The sequence below is a fragment of the Oncorhynchus nerka genome, linkage group LG17 (genome assembly GCF_034236695.1).
Source record: "Oncorhynchus nerka isolate Pitt River linkage group LG17, Oner_Uvic_2.0, whole genome shotgun sequence".
Taxonomy (NCBI): Eukaryota; Metazoa; Chordata; class Actinopteri; order Salmoniformes; family Salmonidae; genus Oncorhynchus; species Oncorhynchus nerka.
This window is the reverse complement of record NC_088412.1, coordinates 20,364,153-20,385,774: the sequence shown is the minus strand read 5'-3', so window position 1 is coordinate 20,385,774 and position 21,622 is coordinate 20,364,153. Positions and strand designations below refer to the sequence as shown.

At 42.7% G+C, this 21,622-nt stretch overlaps 2 protein-coding genes across 3 annotated transcripts in view; one reads left to right on the top strand and one right to left on the bottom strand.

Moving 5' to 3' along the window:
• Positions 1-3,164: 3,164 nt before the first annotated feature.
• LOC115144863 (pseudouridylate synthase 7 homolog) lies at positions 3,165-14,592 on the bottom strand. 2 transcript variants are annotated; one of them, XM_065003052.1, is made up of 16 exons: positions 14,512-14,592; positions 13,576-13,908; positions 13,382-13,466; positions 12,250-12,360; positions 11,960-12,104; positions 10,552-10,663; positions 10,374-10,451; positions 9,629-9,757; positions 9,353-9,478; positions 9,010-9,071; positions 8,721-8,881; positions 8,326-8,452; positions 7,968-8,069; positions 7,624-7,753; positions 6,150-6,241; positions 3,165-5,958 (listed from the first exon to the last, which is right to left on the bottom strand). In XM_065003052.1, exons 2-16 carry the CDS (start codon positions 13,896-13,898, stop codon positions 5,822-5,824), a joined length of 1,920 nt encoding a protein of 639 aa, XP_064859124.1. In that variant the 5' UTR covers positions 13,899-13,908; positions 14,512-14,592; the 3' UTR covers positions 3,165-5,821. The 2 variants fall into 2 exon arrangements, with proteins under 2 accessions (XP_064859124.1, XP_029541820.2); XM_029685960.2 differs by having other exon boundaries at positions 14,516-14,590.
• A 1,581-nt stretch (positions 14,593-16,173) lies between these two features.
• LOC115144890 (SRSF protein kinase 2-like) overlaps positions 16,174-21,622 on the top strand; it is an 89,000-nt gene continuing 83,551 nt past the window's right edge. The window contains 2 exon segments of the mRNA XM_065003051.1: positions 16,174-16,280; positions 16,503-16,569. Coding sequence (XP_064859123.1) covers positions 16,265-16,280; positions 16,503-16,569 — 83 coding nt within the window. The 5' untranslated portion in view covers positions 16,174-16,264.

Genomic DNA, 21,622 nt, shown 5'->3' with positions numbered 1-21,622 from the left:
ACTTTTTTCACATTTTCTTACGTTACAGCCTTATTCTAAAATGGATTAAATGCATTTTTCCCCGCATCAATCTACACACAATACCCCATAATGAAAGTGAAAATAGGTTTTTAGAAATGTTTGCAAATGTATTAAAAATTAAAAACAGAAATACCATATTTACATAGGAATTCAGACCCTTTGCAATGAGACTTGATTGGCAATGATAAGTACACAAGCCACCAAATCCAGAACGAAGTCCTTGAGGGCTTAGCTGAGATGGTACAAAGTGAAATAAGAGGAGAAGCAAAAGAAAGTGACGTTTTTAGTGTAGTGTAATTGCAGATGAAACCAAAGATTTAAAGAAAAAATAACAAATGTCTTTAGTTGTGAGGTACTATTACAACGGGGCCATCCACAAAAGTTTTACACTTTTGATCAGCTGAAAGCTTAGATGCAGCAGGTCTCATAAATGATAATTGATTGCCTTGAAAAACATGGTCTGGACTACAGAAATAATCTTGTGGGGCAAGGCTATGACGGTGCATCCGTCATGAGCGGTATGCATTCTGGTGTGTCTGCACAGATTAAAAACAGCGTGAGATTAGCATTTTATGTGCACCGTAATGCACAGTGTTTGAATTTGGTTCTTGTCGATGCTGTAAAATCAGTGCCTGAGGCAGCTAACTTTTTTGCTCTCCTGCAGAAGCTTTATAACTTTGTATCTGGCTCATATGCTCATCTCAAGTGGCTTGCAGTTCAGAAAGAGATGTATCTATAGCAGCAGCCCAGGGAACTACGGAGACTTACTGATGTAAGGTGGGCATGCAGGTATGCCGTAATCTGAGGGACAGGCTTCCAGCAGTTCTGAGAGTGCTACAGGATATCACACTTGAAAATGGTGGTGATAAATCAGTGGAGGCAAGGGGCCTTCTGTCTCAGATAGATTTACATTTCATAGGGCTTTTGGTTACTTTTTGTAAAGTGCTTGGTGATGCCAAATGTCTTTCTGACATGCTCCAATTAAGCTCTCTTGACCTAGCAAGGGCTGTGGATCTAGTATGTGCCCTTACAGACACATTACACGACTACAGAAGTGAGGGTTACTTTGGAGAACTATGGGAAGAGATTGCAGAGCACTGAAAAATAAGTGTACAAACAGCATGTAAAAGACAGCCTAAAACAAGCTTAAGATTTCACGACTCATTGATGATGAGCACTGTAGCACAGAAAAATTGTGACCAGTGATGTTGAGAGCTTCCAAAGATCTATCTATTATTAGGTGCTTGACAGTCTCACAGCTGAGTTACAGAGGCGTTTTCAAAGAAGAATTGCGAGATAATGCAAGGGGTCCAGTCTCTCAATCCAAAGAATACAACATTCTTGAATGAGGAGCCTGTTTGCCTTTGCTGAGTCAGATTTAGAGGACCTCAAAATGAGGTTCATCAAACCAAGCTGCTTCTTGATAGGAGAGAGAAAAGTGGAAGGGACAGACCGTCTACTCTCCTTGACTTTGTTGTGTTTCGAGAAACCTTATAAAGGTCTTCCATGAGCACTTTTGACTTTCTAAGATTTCTGTTTACACCAGTCAGCCGTGTTTCTTGCGAGAGAAGCTTTTCAGCTATAAATCTGATTAAAACCCACCTGTAACGGTACAAGCTACATCATTTTCACATTTACAATTTTGTCATTGAGCAGATGCTCTTCTCCAGAGCGACTTACAGTCTAGCATCCTACTTATAAGTGGTACTTATGTTATAGCAGTTTTAAAGTTGAAGAAATGCCTTGATTGAGAAACTAGCCAATCTCTCACATGGGCCGTTCAGTTCTGTTGTTTGAGGGGCAGGATCTCCAAGTAAGGTTTGGACGGTCTGGCACACTGATTGGGCTAGTGAGGTCAAGAGAGTGACACTGTTAAATATCCCAGTCTATGAGTGACAGTCACCTCCAGGACTGTAAACAGTCCCCCCCCCCCAGCCAGGGACATCGGGAGGTGGGTCTGGTGGGCAAGGATGTCTGGGGTTTCACACATGACCCTGGGACAAAACATGAAAGACATTACAATAAAATGACAATCCCTCCACACTCGATTGGTTATTAATCGAAAGGTTAAATGCCTTACCTCTGGGTCTCCAATGGCAGAGTCAAAGTCAAAGTCAGCACAAATACCAAACCTGGGCTGAACTGAAACAAAGAGCATTGATTTAATTCAGTCATCATTTGAGATTGAAATGTAGAGATTGATCATTAGACATGTTTTGTGAGTGCTGCAGATGCAGGAGAATGCCTCACCTCAGATGCGAGAACATGGAAGACAGAAAGGTAATCACTGTTCTCCTTCCCCACCTGTAACCACTCAAGAGATAAAATGAGAACTGAAGGCATAATGCTACTGAGGAAGAAACAAGGGCTTCTTAGAATTGAAATGACTTCTAGAATTCTACTTCTATGGCATTGACCTTGTTCCAGGTTAAGTTGCTGTTGAAGCCAGCGCCCTTCTCTTTGCCCACACTGTCATAGTCGGACTCCCTCAGATTGGGCCAGAAGCCTTGGTGCTCATAGCGGTGCCAGAAGTAGAGCACAATGGGAGACAAAGAGGGGTGTCAGTCAATATGGATTAGCAGCCAAAAAGTCCAGTTAGGATAAAGAAAAGACACTCGGAAGAGAACTGGAAGCTGTCCGTGATGCACGTCCCAGGCCACTATCAACATCCTGGGCAAAACAACAGCACTCTTAGAAAAACACCACACATTCTCCTATTCTATTTTCAAAGGCATACACTGGAATCCATTAGGAGTGGGTTCTATCCAGGTCCTGCTCACCTCTTGACATTGTAGTGTTTCTTGGCATAGTGGGCAGCGATGGCTTATGTTGTAAAAAGACAGAAGCCGTTGCCAGACTGTGGTGTCTGATAGAGAGGAGGGAGAGAATACCAACTACCAGATACTATTATCTGACATACATGAAGTCCATGACACCTCGAGGGGCATTGTAAATATAACAGCTGAGGGCTTATCTCTTTATATAAATCAAGGACCACTTTGGAAACAAGTGTTTAATTATGAATTGTAAGTGCTATCCTCTGAGAATACATTGTACATGCTGTTTGTTTTTTACCCCCAAAATTATATTAACCTATTATTATTGTTGTGGAAAATGTAATCCAAAGATTAAGGCAGAGAGTATTCAATTGTATAATAACTTTAATCAAGCAACTGCAGGGGAGGGAGATCTGATTTCACAGGGAAGAACTCAGGAGTAAATGGTTCCATGTCTCTTATATAGTGGGAGGTGATAACACAATCATATTATTTACGCAAGTTATTTCATACAAGCAACAGTTCCAGAACACAATGGCCTTGTGTTAGGGTGCAGACATAACAGGAGTCTATGAAAGGCATAACATCACAGTGCAACACAGAACATATCCCTTGAAAAGTTACAACAGCTCACCCCACATTCTGTCCCTGTCCCTTCAGACCCACCTGAACAGAGCCATACCGTTCCTCACTTTCCCAGTCATCACACTGTCCACCAGTGGTAGATGTTCTACAGTTGACCAAGATAGCCGACACCTTAGCTAGACACTGCTTCTGTCAGTTTCAGTCGTGTTTTTTTATATATTGTTTCGTTGTTTTTATCCTGACCACTACACATATCTCAATTGGGAAAATAAAGATAATTATAGATAGCCCATTTCATCTCACCGGTTAGAAGTAGACTTATCCATACTGCAGTGTGCATAGAATAACATTATGTACAATAAGGATGGAGAATCACATAGGAGGGTCATCTGCTCATAAATCAAAGCAGTTCCAGATCTCTTTCAACAGAGTTGTAAGGACTTCAATGTCAGAAGGACGGGAACACAACTTTAAAGCAGAGTTGAGGGAATGTAAATAGCTGTACCTGTAAAACACAACGCAGAGCAATACAACTTTACATTGGATTTAGAGGAACACATTTATTGTGTATTTATTAGAGATGACCACAGGACAGTTTTGATTGGTTTTCATACCAAGGAACGTGGACATTTACACATTTTGAATTTTGTTAATGAAATTGAATAATAAAGTGTGACGTGCAGATGTTGAGGTAAAAAAAAATGTTTTAAGTAAAAGTCAAAACTTCTCTCCTTTGTGATATGAATTGGTATATCTTACTTAGGCCATGTAAAAAAAAATGAAAATATGGTGGTCACTCACAAGGTTACACCAGTCCTGCTAGAAAATAATGTGCTAGGGGGATATGGAAGAAAATCACACTAACACAGATTCAAATATATAAACAAATCTGAAGTGCTCCGTTACAGAGATTTGTTTTCAGAGCATGACATAACAGAAAATTAAGTAAAACTGCATGAGATCCTTCTCAGTATACCAGGGTAACTGGCTGGTGACTGGATCCTGTCAAACACAGATTGGAGACATGGCACTGATAGCAGGCAATCACTACAATAACTACTGCCAGCTGGCAAGAGCCACCCTGCCAGACGGTAAGCCCCACAGCACCTGCCATGACCAGCAGCAACCGGGGCATTGTCTCAGTGCCGACTGGAACCCAAAACAGAACACTGATCTATTATTGCCAAGATGCATCTTTACTGCCACCAACCAGAAATAAGTGCCCCCAAAGCACAACACTACTATACATGTCAATGTCTATTGAATAAAAGTGTTTTAGTCAAGCAACATTAGTTTTATGACAGTAGATGCTCCCATTGTTCTACGATGGAACTGTAATTCATAGGACTGATCTTCTTGGGCTGAATAGTTACTATAGGCGTCATGATACTCTGAAAGTGGCACAGGCTGGAACAGAATGCTGTATCTCAAATGTCTGATGAAACAAACCTTCTCCAACAGTTTTCACTCAACATTTAAATTCTCGCTCTGTAAAAAAAAAGAGCTCGTTTCAAAAAATAAATAAAAACTAAACATTTTAGTTTAAAAAAAAGCAAACGATAATTCCGTACAATCAGAGACAGTTCATTGTAGTCCTGTGGGAAGAAGCAGGGACGTCAAGTTTTTGTATCTGTCTTTGTGGAAGTGGGTGACAGAGTCGAGGTGGTGGCCCTTAAAGAGGAAATCTTTCTACCAGAGTTCCAGAGAATAGATATTGCGATAGATTGCCTGAATTGATACGATAACAATACATAGAACAGTACGATTAGAACAGTAATGTGCACCACTGTTTAGTATTACTACTAGTTTGTTGTAGCCATCACCCATATTAGCTACTGTTATGGTAGTGAATGGTATCAGCAAAATGCTGCATGCAAAAGTGGCCGTATCGATCATTTTAGGTTTATCGTCCCAGCCCTACCTCAGAACACCCCCATGGGTTACTGAGAAACTCCTAGACGTCACCTGTAAGTGCTTAGGCAGCACATCACTCATTTCAAAATCATCTCTCTGAACCCCACCAGTGCAGGAACGCTTTAAAACCTCCTGATAAAAAAAAAGGAAATAACAACAGAGATGTTGCTCTTGGTTGTGTGGGTGGCTATGATGATTTACATCATCACTATGACACACCTTGAGGAATGACTTTTGGCTTGGCAAAGTACCAAACACACTCCCAGTCTACAGATACTCGCACATACAGTATGGACTGCTCTGCAGCCTGTAAAAACAGCCCAGTAGTTTAGGCCTATATGCATTTCAAGGGCCTATTGAGGAGAAAGTAACAATACAGAAGGTTCAGATAGAAATGTATCGCGTAGACAAGATATGATCGTCATATCGAATAGGGGAATCGTGTCAGCTCTATTCATTCAATTTCTATCTGCAACGTTCGACATCGCTGGACACAGCTCAGTAAAATGTTGTTCCGTGTTGTGTTAGTTGAGCCAGATGGTGTTGAGCTGGGTCTGGTTCTTGATGCTGGTGTCCATCTTGAGCACCTCTCTGATGGCCATGGTGGCATAGGTGGAGGGAGGCAGAGAGAACTCCATCCTCAAAGCCCTGTACTTCCCCTCTGGAGGTGGGAGGAAGAGAAGAGAGGAGGGATGATGAAGAAAAAAAGAGTGAGGCAGAAACTTCACCAGAAAGAGGGCTGTCAAGAATTCTTTGTTTTTCTCTACCACTTTAAAATGGGGGTACACATACAAGCCAAGTTGAGGAGGAACACAAGTGATCAATGTACAGCAACATGAAGCTAGAACAGACCTTTGTTGAAGACCGGAGGAGGTTGGTCCTCTAGTTTCTCCACATCCGTGTGAACCAGAGAGATACGAGGGTCATCATAGTTAATCACCTCCCTACACAAGGAGACGATACAAGACTCAACATCGTAGCTGAAGAAATTGAGGACAGATTATCAAAAAATGTATTTGAAGTGCATTTATCAAAAGCCTCAATAATTATTAGGTGGGTGCTTATATTTGTCCAGTATCACACATGTATAAGTGTGTATTATATACATGTAAATTGGACATGTGTTTTTTGCATATCCCAACTCAGTGGCGACCTAGGAGCAATTAGGGTTAAGTTCCTTGCTCAAGGGCACATTGAAAACTGTCACCTTGTTGGCTCGGGGATTCAAACTAGCAACCTTTCAGTTACTGGCCCAACGCTCTAACCACCAAGCTACCTGTTGCCCTAATAAATAAATAAATAAATAAAACACATAGTACCAGTCAAAAGTTGACACCTACTCATTCCAGGGTTTTTCTTTATTATCTACATTGTAGAATAAAAGTCAAGACATGAAAACTATGAAATAACACACACGAATCATGTAGTAAGCAAAAAAGTGTTAAATCAAAATATATTTTACATTTGAGATTCTTCCCTCTCAACCAGCTTCATGAGGTAGTCACCTGGAATGCATTTCAATTAACAGGTGTGCCTTGTTCATTTGTAGAATCAGTTGAGCCAATCAGAACAGCTCAAATAAGTAAAGAAAAACAGTCCATTATTTTAATGGAAAATGTCAAGAAAGTTTCTTCAAGTGCCGTCACAAAAACCATCAAGTGCTATGATGAAACTGGCTCTGAATGAGGACCGCCACAGGAAAGGAAGACCGAGTTACCTCTGCTGCAGAGGATAAGATCATTAGAGATTGCAGCCCAAATAAATGCTTCAGAGTTCAGATGACCTGGCCTCCACAATCACACATCCTCAATCCAATTGAGATGGTTTGGGATGAGTTGGACCGCAAAGTGAAGAAAAAGCAGCCAACAAGCACTCAGCATATGTGGGAACTCCTTCAAGACTGTTGGAAAAGCATTCCAGGTAAACCAGGTTGAGAGAATGCCAAGTGTGTGCAAAGCTGTCATCAAGGCGAAGGGTGGCTACTTTGAAGAATCTCAAATATATTTTGATTCGTTTAACACTTTTTTTGGTTACTACATGATTCCATATGTGTTTCATAGTTTTGATGACTTCACCATTATTCTACAATGTAGAAAATAATAAAAAATAAAGAAAGCCCTTGAATGAGTAGGTGTACAAACTTTTGACTGGTATTGCATATCACACGCACAATTTTTATTAAATAAAGAAATCCTCGGCTCCTTTTTATGTCTTTGGAATGTGTAACGACATTTTGCATAATACAATTAGATAGCTCTTTACTAGTTAGCTATGACAGAAAATTGTTCTATTACTTGATACCGAGGTGATAGTGAGTGTTACAGACCAGCTGACGTCACTGGGTTTGATGAGGATGCGTCGGTAGGCCCCGGCCAGAGAGTAGTCCCTCACCCTATGTCTCATGTTGTCAATGTCCAGGTTATCTGCACTCAGCTTCTCCCTGTAGCCCTTCCCCACTGTTACAGAACAGGAGGAAAGGACACAATCACATCTGAACACACCTCACACACATATCTAAATAGAATAGTATACTCCAGAGATATAGTAGTCCAGGGATTTAAATTCTTCTCCTCCTATGCTTCGACCCCCACAAACAACAGGCATCAGAACAGCAGTTGTGTAGGAACTGGGCCCTGACATGGAGGATAGGAGGATGCAGGGCTCTCTTACCGTGGTGAGTGGGGTAGATGACATCAAACCCTGGTAGGGGCATCACCACGTCCTGAATAGAGTGGGTCTCTGCCTCGGCTGCAGACAGCACGAACGCAGTGCCTGGAGATAGAGGGCGAATAGGATGTGTACATTAGTTGGTTTGAGCCCCTACATAGAATAAACACTAACTCAGTCCAGCCTAGCAGGTGGTCTTGAAGCCCTCTGTTCGACGTGGATTATCACACTTGAGAGCCATCTGTGAGACAGGCACTCTGGGCTGTGTGCTCATCCTCTACAGAAGATTTAACGAAGGATTTAAAACTCAGTTGTCCCCAAATACACCCACACGAAGGCGCACAAGACAGATAGGACCCACCTCCTCTGAGCACGAGGTCTCCCTCCACAGCCTTCAGCCCGAAGGCCTCAATGCGTCTGCTGACCATGGTGTTCCACATAAAGCTCTGGTAGCTGTGGATGTACATCAGCCGGTTGTTACGAGGGATCTAGAAGATGAGGGCCAACACAGGGAGTTAACCCACCGTACCTGACGAAAACAGACTGAATGAATCAAACAAATCAACAGTGGACCCGTGCGGCCAAGTTTGTTTCTCACCTTTTACAACATTTAATAACATACAATCCATTGGAAACAAACAGGGATAAATAAATCATGTACATGACGTTTGGAAAGTGTGTGCAAGTCACCCATGACTTCCCGATTAGTCATAACAGTGCATTTGCCAGTTAGTTTGTAAAGCTGGCTCAGCTCACCATGGCAAATGCAGTGATGATGTTCTTCTTGCCGTACATGGACAGGCCTCGGAGCAGCTGTCCCTCCACACAGCGTTTCACAGGTAGCTTCTTAAGTGCTGCCTCTGGGTCCTGGGACTGGGCCCACTCCTCACGACACTTCACTAGGTAACCTTTCTCCGCTGCAGAGAAAGGTCACGGAAAATTAAGTCGAACACATGATCTTGCAATAATGCTTTGGCCATCTGGTAGCTGACATTACATGAAAAGCATTCAAAACCGAGTCAAATTAAGGAGAGTGGCTGTTTACCTCCAGGGCGAGGCTTCAGGATCAGATCTATCACTTCATTCCAGTTGTCTTGCAGGATGGCTCTGGTCCAGACACAACAACAGTCAAATCACCTATCCCCTGCCTAACCCATACCCGTGGGCCAGTTACACCATGCACAGAGTAGTCATGTTCTTGCCTGCTGACCCTATACCCTATGTATGTCACAGGAGGCTGCTGAAGGGAGGACGGCTCATAATAATGTCTGGAATGGTATTGTGTTTGATACCATTCCACATATTTCATACCAGCCATTACTATGAGCCCGTCCTACCCAATTAAGGTGCCACCAGCCACTGGCGTACGTGTGTGTGTCTGTCCTTACTTGCCAACCTGGTGTGTGGGCACGGCAGTGGTGCCAAAGCGCTGCATGCCGTAGTAGTTGATAAAGCCTGTCTCTCTGAGGGAGGTCATGGCCTGCTGGACCTGGTCATCTGTCCCGGTGATGTTCCTGTGGGAGACAACCAGCCAGTAACAAAACAGCAACACTGAGCAGATTAAAAGTTGTTGCTATTTGAATAAATGGGGATTGGGGAGTAGTTATAGTTACAAAGAATGTTATAGCAAAGACAGACATCACACACAGCTATAATCCACTGACCTGATGACCACAGTGAAATTATTTCCCCGTAGTTCCCCCAGTTTCAGAGGGTGTTTCTTGTAGCAGAAGTTTCCCAGCTTGAAGTTATTGAGGCACTTGTTAAGGTGAGACAGTCTTTCTGCTGTGACCCTGAAGTCACAGGCAACATAAAGGCCCAGTGCAGTCAAAAACAGGATTTCCCCGTGTTCTATATACAATTCCACACAAGGAGGCTAGAATAATAGTGTGAAAATTATGATAATGCTTTTTAGTGTAAAAGGTGTTTGAAAAGAGTGCCTGAAATTTCTGCTTGTTTTGCGTGGATGGAGTTTTGGCCTGTCTGGCGACAATCACCAGGCAGTATAAGTTCATAGACCAATAAGATCGATTTCAGGTTAAATACCCCTCCAATTAGGCCCCTCACTCAGACCACTCCCAGACAGTCCTAGTAAAATTATTGCTTGAGAAATTGCTCTTTGCTAAGAAGCAATTTTTGTAAAAAGAAAAACATATATAAATATCTAAGCAACCTTTTAATTGAAAACAATCACAGTAAAGGCTCTCCACAGCGATTTCATAGTCAAATAGAGCTACAGAGCTTCGTTTGTGCTGGGTTCCCAAAATCTTGCATCACAAAAGTATGTAGAACTACGTAGACAAACCTCCGTTGGATCTGTTGCAGTTCCATTGCATAGAGGATGTAGAGCCCTTAATGTACTTAATTACATGTTTGTCAGTTTGATGAGTGGCAGGCCACCACACTCACTTGAGAACTGCAATCTCCTGCACAGTGATGGCTCTCTTGTCCTTGGTCCCCATGTAAGAGAACACATTAGGCCTCATCCTAGAGAAAAGCAGACACACCATGTCAGTCAGGAGTTGTACAGTTTAGTCAAGTTTTTCTTACACATCCTGTGAGAAATGCTATGAAACAAGTGTTCTACCTGAGGAACTTGGACAGCACGTTGATGGCCTCCATGGTGTCCTTGTTCTCTTTGTAAAGGACAAAGTGGCAGAAGGCCCCACGGCTCTTAGGCCAGGAGTGTTTCCTGGGGGCTGTCCAGGGACACAGGAGTAAGTCGTGGAGACACAGGCAGAGGATCAGATATCTAACACCTTCAGTCACCAGAGAATACATCCTCATCAGTGTTCAGGCCTTTGATGAGTTACTGAAACTACCTGGCGCTTTCATCTTTTTGGGTGGAAGCAGCTTGTTACAGGCCCCAACACATACAGCATTAACCACTTCTCTAACAAATTATGCCGGGAGCATCCTGCATGTGCCAAGATGTCAGAATAATTTAAATGCTGCACTTGAACACTCATTCCCCATTGCTCTAAAGTATAAACTAACCAACTGAGGTTCTGTTCCCTTAGCCTGAACAATACGATAACAGTTCATCACACCCTGAAAATAGTCATGACTATTTATTTACCATAAAGACAATCGTGCAAGACTGATGATAACATGACAGATGATATTTAATCAGATGTGAGGCTACCAACATTTAGACTAGTCTCCTGAAACCTCTTTTTCTGAGCAGTGTGGACAAGGATTTCTTACCTGCAGCGATTTTGACCTCTGTCCACACAGAGAAGAGCAAAAGGAATAGAATATAAACGATAAAAGACTGTTACTAAAATAAGTTTATGGACCGTTAGGCAGGCAGACAGACCGACAGGGGTGGCGAACCAGCATGCAGGTTTGGAGTGCTGTTGTGTCAAACCGTTTCTGTGCAGCAAGTCGTGTGCCACGGGTATGACAAAGCAATTATTTGATGACAACCGTGCTGTGCTCTTTTTGTACAAGCTACTGAATTCACAGGAAATTATTGATGTGAATAATGTCAATGTCTTAACTGATCTCAAAATAGGCCAGTCAAGGAGATTCTGCTGATTTGTTGGGCCTAAAAGTCAAGATCCATGTGCTCTCTCACAGGCCATGGGCCTGGTCAGGATCTTCATGCAGTATCATCATGCAGGTTTGTTGTGTTGACATTGCACATGCACCTGTTCATTCATGCAGCCTGCATTTTATCCCATACGCTAGCCAACCCAGTATTTTTTATTTTATTTAACTAGGCAGTAGCTACTCGGCTCAGACAGAACCACATGCAGTGAGAACCAAAGAGGCCAAGCTGAACAAGGGCATGCAGCACAACCCTTTCCAACCATTCAACAATAACTTTCCTCATTCTGAAATGTAAACTCTTTATTGAAGCAAGAGACACAAACTTGAGAGCGACTTGATTCTGTTCTATGACAGACGTTACAGAGATTTCACCCTGCGAAAATAAACCAGAGAGATACAAACCCAGAAAAGCTCCATTACACCCATTCTCTTGTCTCTACCTGCGAGTGCTTTCTGCCCGGCTGCGTGGTAGGCCACGATGAACTTCTTTCCCTCCCGCTCCTCTGTCTTGGTCTCCAGTCCAGGGTACAGGGTCTTGACAGCTTTGTGGACCAGGGTCCGTTTCTCTTTGGTGTCATCTGCCATCTGTGTTCAACCAGAAGCAACTGGTCACCTTTCAAGATAGGTGAACTATTAAACGTTATATAAACCCACTGGTCAAGGTGGATAACAAACTACTACTAAATTCTCAGACTTAATTAATGGGTTTTTAGAAAGTCAGCGTATTCACCTCTATGGACACGTTGCCCTCTTTTTTCTTGAAGAGCTGCAGCTGCTCAAGTTGGTGTTTCTGCTCCTCTGTGAAAACCTCAGACCCTGGCTGCTCTGCCACACTGGCTTCCTAGCACAAGACAAACCCAACATCAGTTTAAAGATGGAATCCACAGCTGGGGAAGCAGGACTAACTGGTGTATCCAGGTGGCCACACACATCTCTCCAAAGTGTGCACAGTTGTCCCTAAGCAATTCTATGATTCGAAGAAGAATCTTCAACTATAAGGTACTTTTTGGGGCTCTCTTAGCTGTGCTGCTGAGGAACTAGAGCAAGCACACTTGTAGTTTTGTTTGGAACACAACCTGCATCCCTGAAATCACAACTACTGTTGTTGTTTACGCAATCCAAAAGCGGCCCATTATAAATTGCAATCTGAGTCAGGTGGCCATGATTTCTAAGCTTGTTCTCTTGCCAACGTGACTAGCTAAGTTATAAAATATGATCTTACACAGGGCAATTTGGTGCAGCTAGAAAGTCATGAGTGCATTCAGGTGCGTGTGCTTTCTTCAAAATATAACATATGCTCATTGTGTTCAGAACTACCCAGAGTATGATGACACTTCATCTTGTAAGTTGACACCAAACATAGAAATCATAAATATTGACACTGTATATGACATGAATTTTGAAATGAGATGGGACTGGGACTCACAGGTGTTTGGCTTGCTTGTCAAGGATGTATTTACTATAATCCTTAACATCTCATCTTTCAAAATACACAGAGTCCTCTTAATTTACAGCATTTCTCTTACTTAGACTAAACATTTTCTAAAGTTCCCCAATTACCAGGAGGGATGAGGTCAACTTCTTGTTGTGCGCGGTGCTCAAATTCAGAACAGCTGTCAGTCAAAACCCATACAGCACTGTGAAGTGCAGAGGAATAGCTTTGACGTCACGTATAGCATGTTACTGTACAGCCACGACGTTCCAATTTAGGTGCTTATTAGTGCTCAAATCTTCCATCTCAATCACGTATACGGGTACGGGTGTAAAGGGCTACGGAGTCAAGCTTTAACTTCAGGAATGATTATGTTTCACTCTAAAACTGCAAGACGAAAGACAGTTCTACTGATACATTGTTAGCTCACCTCAGCCTCCTCAGGGACCGAGAGATCATCCAACTGCACTGTCTTGCCTTCTTTGTTGACCTCATGTACGACAAAGTCAGAGTACCTAAATAAAGAGTATTAGATTTTCTGTCATAGTGAAACGCACACAGCAACACATATACATCACGTCATGGATCAGATCACACTACAGCCTGACTGGAATCAGTACAAACCTCTCCTTGAGGATCCCAGAGAAGCCCTTGTGTTCACTGACAAATTTCAGAATCCCCACATCCAGCTCTGTGAGCCCATGCTTCATCATCTCTGCAAAAGCCTCTCCAGAACCTAACCCGGACCCTTCTCCATCCTCCTCTTCCAGTGGCTCTGTCTCCTCCCCCTCTGGTTCTTCTGGCTTGTGAGAGTGTCCTCCTCTGTTGTTCTCATCCTTCTGGACTCTGGGTCTCTTGGTGCTGTGGGCCGCCTCATCCTCCAAGGCAGGGCAGGCCCTTTTCTCCCCCCCAGGGGCAGGGACCAGCATGGGCTCTGCATCCGCCATAGGACACAAGCTGAGGGTCAAGAGAAGATAACAAGGACATGCGAATGAATAGGTCAACATCCCCACCACTACTAGACACTTCTCTTACACTAATTATTGGTAGAGTTGTGGCAAACACTGACTTAAAAAATATATATTTAACATTTGAAAATGTTGCATGTTGCGTTTATTTTTGTTCAGTGTAACTTGTTAGTATCCATGTAAATATAACATGATAATTATTCTGGTTGGCTATAATCAAAGACAGTAAGTACTCTGTGCTAGCTAGCGGGGTTCCTTGCTGAAACAGTGTAACAACAACTTTTCACCCTGTGACTAGGATGTAAAGACATTGTTGGTACAGTTCCATCCAACTGTCGAATTGCAAATAAATGGCAGATGGTTAGGAGACGTGTTTAATTTCACATTTTTCTTTTGGCATCATCAACTGGCTAGGTAGTTTGGTTGCTAGCTAGCTAACGATAGATATTAGCGCATAACAATAACATAAGTCGTAACATGACTTGCTAAAGGAGCCAACACATGCTTAGCCATGGAAAAGCTATGCATCGTTACATGAATGCCAAATAAAATACTGACATAAACTGTTATTTAACTTTGAAATCTGATTTACCTACTTATTCAGTAGAGTACGCACAGCGAAGTACCCCAGTTTTCCTACACACGTGTGTGTGTGTGTGTGTGTGTGTGTGCTCGAATCCGGAAAAAGTAATGTCTTGAAACCCGCCCATATCAACACTTATTGGCTGAAGGACATGTCAATAAAAAAATCTCCCGTTTCTTTAACGGTGGTGGTACTCGTTTAGCATGGCCCGGTATCCCGGGTATTTGGAGATTTCCAATGGAGCTGTCTAAAATGAGAGGTCGGGACCCACAGATAGCATAATGATAGCGAAACAAGTCATTTAGCAGGTGGAGTAATTAGTAAGATTCTGTGTTTTCAAATACAAATGATTGCTTTGATAACAACGCGTTTATATGCCTTCCTAATGAAAACTAGTTAGAAAATTAAAACATATATTTTATGGAAAAGATATGTATGTTTCTGGAAGATGCACCATGCTGCCTTTTTCACAACCGAGCAGCGCCGATTACTGTTCATTTTGAGAAGGTCACTCACCCCTTTTGCCCGTTTCTGTCACGGGACTGTTGCCCAGCATAATCGAATCCGCCGATTTGGATCAGAATTAGGGTTACATTGGCCAAACTCCACAGTGTTTCAATATAACCCTATCTTTCATTTATGAATAGTTTATGATTCAGCTGCCACATAGTGTTCAATACCGATTATAGTTTATATACTTTATACTTCTAATAGTCTAGTAATAACTAGGCCTATAATAAGAAAATGTAGGCTAATCGCAGTTTGCCAATCGCAAGCATGCCTTTTCTAAAATGTAAATCTCAAAAATACAGATGTCCTTGAGAAATAGGCCTATTTGTAGGATAATTGTTGTTTTGTGTCAGAGAAAGTTATATATGTGATCCAGGGTGAGATAATAACGGATTAGGTTTGCCATAATATGACCCACCAGCTATGGATTGATCGGGTGACACAACAGATAACTAAATTGCAGATACTTTTTGAAACTCATTGACCTAACCTGCTAAGCCTATTCTGGGCCCATTTGAGATAGGCCTAGTCATTCCCCAGAATCCTAAACAGCTTTGAACATTGGATGGGATCCTAAAGAATGAAACTTTGCCAAAACCAGCATGTCAATAACATGTCTTGAAAATAATATAAAATAGGGTGGACAATTCAGCAGGAGGCTCTGTGTGATTCAGGGTTCCCTTTGCTCATGATACGCCCCAGTTAACCTACACTCTTAGAAAAAAGGGTTCCAAAAGGGTTCTTCGGCTGTACCCTTTTTGGTTCCAGGTAGAATCCTTTTGTTCCATGTAGAACACTATGTGGAAAGAGTTCTACTTGGAACCAAAAAGGGTTCTTCAAAGGGTTCTCCTATGGGGACAGCGGAATAACTATTTTAGGTTCTAGATAGAGGCCTACTGAGCTAATAGTGCTTTGGCGTGGGGATAAATAGGGAAGCAGGGCAGGGGAAATATTTTAACGTTCAAGACATCAGATACATTGATAAAATGGGGATAGTCTAATGTTGTCCGGGGGGACTCAGTCTTTCTGGTTTTGGTTCTTTCAATTTAAGCGCTCCTTTTCGCGCTAACCTCAATTGTGACAGTTGTGCGCGGCCACGTAGCATAGAGCTCCAGTTCTTGAGCGCGCCTCCTCCTCCTAACGACAGAGGGAGTGCGCGTTCTCCAGAGAGAAGGCTGGAGACGAGAGAGCGTGAGATCTCGGCTGCTGCGGTTGAGCTGCCGCTGCTGCTGAAGGGAAGGAGGAAAACATCATGAGCTCCAGGAAAGGTATGAAAATATGTAATATTTTTTACAAATATTCCGACTACGGGATAGCTTTTGTTGGTTTTGATAAGAGGTGGTGAAATTACGCGCGTGCGGGGGTTTCCAACCTTTTTGGTTAAGGATGCTTGGCCGGGCCAGCTAAAGCTCGAGACTGGTGTGTTGTTCTTTCTCTCTGTCCCTTCTCGGTGCTCGGACCTACTTCTACATTAATCTAATCTCTTCTAGTGATGGCAATCCAGGCCCGAAAGAGAAGGCCCAAGAGGAAAAAAGACAAAGCAGCCCACGGAAGGAGGTAAGCAGAGCGGTGTTCGGAATGGAGTGGAAGTGGTATTTGGTGGTGCTGTGCTCGTTTGTTATGTCTCTTGTGTCAGGTCGTGACAGCGGTTATTAAGCTTTCCATAGAACGTCAGCCAGCTAAGCTGTCATTGTTGGCAGTGGCTGGTTGAGTAGCTGGTGCGAAGGCAACATACGGGGGAAGAGTCTGTTTTGGGCAGGTATGGCAAAACGCAGACATAGGCAGGCATATTGCGAGGGCGGTGGTGCAGGTGCTGGTACGGGAACGCTGGTCCAGCTCGTCTGGGCGCTCCAACTGTGTGGTGTCGGAAGTTGCCATTGGCAACGTCCCTCGGGCCCCCTTGTGTATGGATAGGTCGATGGATATCTCGTGCCTGGAATGGCTTTTTGCCCAAGGAGGATATGAATTGCATGCTGGAGTTGTATATCGTAGGCCTAATACATCGGCAATGACTGACTCTTTCTGTGAAAACCCAACATGTTGTTGGGTTGTTGGGATTACCCAAACATGGGTTAATTTAACCATCAGTTGGATATTTTTTTACTTTCATGCTGGTTGACCTAGCAGCTGGGTCTTTTTGAATGTAATCCTTAGGTTATTTCTCAGGAGGCGTGGTTTATCAGGGGTGTGGCTTTCAGAAAGCTCTTATTGACAACCTGTGAGAGTAAATGTAGTTGTTGTTCATCATGTTACATTTACATACTGCAAATCAACATTTTCTTTAAAATGTTTAGCATTTTAAACATTCTTTTAGAATATAAAGATGATTTATTACCAGAGTTGTTGACTCGAGTCTGACTTGGACTCTACAAGATAGAAAATAAAATCACTTGACTTTGACTCGGAGCTTCAAGACTCGGGCCTTGACTTTGACTTGAGACTGATAACTTGAAACTATCGGGCGAAAGCGGAGAAGGGAGGCGTGCCCTTCTCAAATCGAACAGTAATCTGCGCAACTCTGTCATTTTGTCAACAAAGCAACATGGTGCATCTTTTCCATAAAATACATGTTGTAATTTTCGAACTTGTTTTCATTGGGAAGGCAGATAAGGCGTTTTTATTAAAAGCAATCCCTTTTGCATGGGAAAACACAGAATCCTAGTAATTACTACACGTGATTAATTACGTCACTTTGTTTAGAGCCAACTTAGCAAAAACAAAAGTAGGGTGGTTGGTCGGGGTGGGTGAGCATATAACACGAACATCTAGCAACCCAAAGGTTGTGATTTAGAATCTCAAAATGGACAACTTTAGCACTTCTTGCAACCCAAAGATTGTGACTTCAACTCTCATTACAGACAACTTTAGCATTTTAGCTAATTAGCAACTCTTCAACTACTTTGCAACTACTTAGCATGCTAGCTAACCCTTCCCTCAACCCTAAACTTATCCTTTTAGCTAACCCATCCCCTAACCCTACCCATAACCCTTTGACCTAACTCCTTAACTTAACCTTAACTCTAACCCTAAGACCTAGCCTAGCTAACCTAGCCACCTAGCTAGAATTCGTAACATATCATACATTTAACAAATTCGCAATATATTGTACATTTTGCAAATTTGCAATTCATAACATATCATACTAAATGGAGTGTTTTGGTTTTACATACAGATTCATACGAAATGCTCTGAGACCAGGTTTCTACAATAGGCTACCTTTTCATTGATCATTTACATATTTCTGTCAGGACTAGTTTGGGTGGGTTACAATTATATACCTCAGTGGTGGGTACTGGCTATATGTCTAAAGATAGCTGTAACATCACACTACCTTCAATATTTACGGGAGGAAGATGTATCTTTCAGGCAAATTAATTATGATATTTGTGAGGAAGAAAAAGGTGACGGACAGATCGTGCTTTCCATCCGATCCTGCAACCTCTGCTGCACACAGGTAGGCCATATGATCCTGCAACCTCTGGACTCCTGAGAAGTGACAATGTGACACGCTATCCCTAGTTGATATTGACTGCTAACATGAATGACTTTCAGATAAAAAATGCAGTTGTAAAACACAGTTTATTTCGGTATCTTGTGTTTTGAAAATAAATGTATCACTGTTTATGGCTGTAATGACAGGCACCATTTGCACAGCGTTTATGCACATGCTGTTCGCCCTTTGAGCACGTGTGTGCGCAGGGGTTGGAACCACTCCTTTTTGTGGACTGAGCTAGAACAGATTGCTGCTTTGATGTACAGCTATAGGATCTGGTCAAATCTCAATAACCCAGCACCAATAACCCAACATCAACAACCCAACCTTGCTCTTTTTAAATAAAACAACCCAACTAAGTGACCGAATGCCTGCAACCCAGCAGTTGGGTGAACCAAACAACCCAGTATTTTTTTTCTGTGCTAGGTTACTTCAGCTGCAACTGAGACTGAAACCCTGAGCCTTGTTTGGGGGTTGTAAAAGAGATCTTCCTCGGCCTATTTGCAGTAATGACAGCACAGAGACAGATGAGCATCCCAAATGAATAAACTAGCTACTTTCGTCGATTTAAAGGCACTATATGTGAATCACACCGGGGTCTGTGGCTGCTAGATGGCTGTTGGTGATGTAGCCTAACAGAGTGTGAGTGTTTGTGTAGACGAAGGACTTCTACTAGAGTGAGAATGATCTGGTTTGGGTGTGTGAGTGCTGTCTATTGCATGGTGCGTGAGCCGGTTATGATGAAGTGCAGTAGTTGGTATGCGCACGGCGGCACATTGGCCCTGTAAAGTGCATACGAATTGGTCTGGAGAGAGAGGAGCAGACTTCATGGCACAATGCTATTGGACCAAAGTCACCGGTGTAGTCACTGGCCACAATTAGGTGACTCCATACCAAGGTTCCGCCTACACAGGTGCGCTGTGGAAGGGTCTGGAATCGCTGTTGCTTCAGGAAACATTCACCAAATGATTCCGCACGTCACTCACAAACATGTCAAATAGAAATGTATTGAAGCACTGATTTTTTTCTTCTTCTTCTTGCCATTAATTGAATGATGTTAGAAATGTATCTTGTTATCATGCTGTTATAATTAGGGATGCAACATATATCGGTAAGCATATCGTAATCAGACGATATTAGCTAAAAATGCTAACATCGGCAAAATGCTAACATGTCTAGTTTAACGCCAATGTGCAAAACCGTTGTCATAGCTATGTAACGTAGGTAGATGAGGTAATGACGCCACGACAAATACTACGTTACACATGCAACACAGCATTCCTAACCTAGCCCACAATGTCTGCTATGTGGATCTATTTTGAAGTTTCAAAGGAAGATAACAAAAAGGCCATGTGAAACATTTGTACTGCTATTATTTCCCGAGGAGGGGCGAGGGTGAAATTTTCAATACCACCAACATAATTAGTCATTTGAAAGTGCATCACCCCCAGACGTTCAGAGACTACCTAGAACAAAAGCAGAAAAATACTAAGGGCACACTTCCAGCAACTAAACAAGTTCAAGTCCAGCAGTCAATCGAAAGAGTAAGAGCATTTCAACGAGACAACTCAAAGGCAAAATCCATTAACGCCAAGATAATGGAATTCATTGCCCTTGACAATCAACCGTTCTCTGTTGTGGATGATGTTGGCTTTCGCCGACTGGACGAGCACCTCGAGCCCCAGTACACTGTATCAAGTAGGCGCTATTTTTCAGATGTTGCCCTACCGAAGTTACAGTATTGTTGAAATGCACATCCCTGAGCTGCTTGCTACGGGTGTCACTGCTATTAGCTTCATGACTGACATTTGGACCAGCAATGTCATCCCCATGAGTATGCCGAGTCTGACAGCACAGTGGGACGATGAGGATTTCGTACTGAAGGAAAGCTGTACTGCTCAAGAATGTGCTGCTTCTCATACCGCTGCTGCCATTTTAATGGCATTTGAGAACATGTTTGAAACATGAACACACTCCTAGCACCATTCGAACAACTAACTCAAGAAATAAGCTCATCAAGTGCGACTGCAGCAGACGTGATACCCTCGGTCATGGCATTGAAACACCTGCTCAACAAACCTGCTGACAGACCGTGGGGTGAAAACTTGCAAAAGTACTCTAGTAGAGGCTGTGAACAAGCGATCCGGTGTCATTCTCTGAGCCGCTTTACGGAGTCGCCACCTTGCTCGATGCTAGGTACAAGGCCCCACACTTCGATGCAGACAAGAAACAGGGTTTACGTGAAATGTTAGACACAGTTGGACAATATGGAAACGGACACAGTGACAGTGCACACCGAGGAAGAGGACCCACGACAGAAGAGGCCACGGACAGACAGCTGAAACTTCACTGCTTGACATGTATGATGAAATCCTGGTTGAGAATGAAACGACTGAACAAATGAACAACAAAACAGCACAGCAAGTAAGTGAAAGAAATAGGTTTCGATTATGTTTTACTTGTAATGGGGACTTAAATGCCAACAAAATAACTTTTTGGTGTGTGTGTGTGTTTCAACTATTTAACTGTATTAGAATGCTTAAAAGGCAGCAAAAAATTTAAATATCGGTTGTCGGTATCTGTATTTCTTTTGGGGGGAGGGGCAAGGAAAATATCGGATATCGGTATCGGCCAAAAATGTCATATCGGTGCATCCCTAGTTTTAATGGATCTATTACAGTGTATCTATCAATTTCAGTTGATTTATATTGCGTCTATTGACATCATGTGTGACTTCATGAGTATTGACATTGCTCTGAAAGAGACCTTAAAAATGAACTTGTATCACACTCTATCTGGGCCTTTGCCACCTTTCAATGTCATAACTGTGTGTTTTGTTAAAGCTTGGCTGCTGCTGGGAACAATCTCTCTGTAGAGACATGCTTTGAGCCGGAGTGGAAACCACAACAAACAAACGCATGACATGTTCTCAGGTGACATCATAGCAATACTCAGGCAACAAGTTGTCCTTCCTGTCCATACATTTTCTGTATGTGTGCATGTTTGTGCACGTGCGCATTAGCGTATAAGCTTATCATGTGGGCCCACGTGTGAATGTTGTTTTGTGTATGGTAGGCCCCTCAGGAGGACTATGTCTACATGTCTGTCTACTGCTAC

Bases quoted from the DNA above. Each gene is read 5' to 3' on its own strand.
- LOC115144863 (XM_065003052.1), bottom strand. From the start codon at position 13,898: ATGGCGGATGCAGAGCCCATGCTGGTCCCTGCCCCTGGGGGGGAGAAA. The intron at 10,452-10,551 runs GTAGAACACTTG...GCTTTTCTCTAG, and splicing joins GTGCTGTCCAAGTTCCTCAG to GATGAGGCCTAATGTGTTCT. The intron at 9,758-10,373 runs GTGAGTGTGGTG...CTGTGACTTCAG, and splicing joins CAGGAGATTGCAGTTCTCAA to GGTCACAGCAGAAAGACTGT.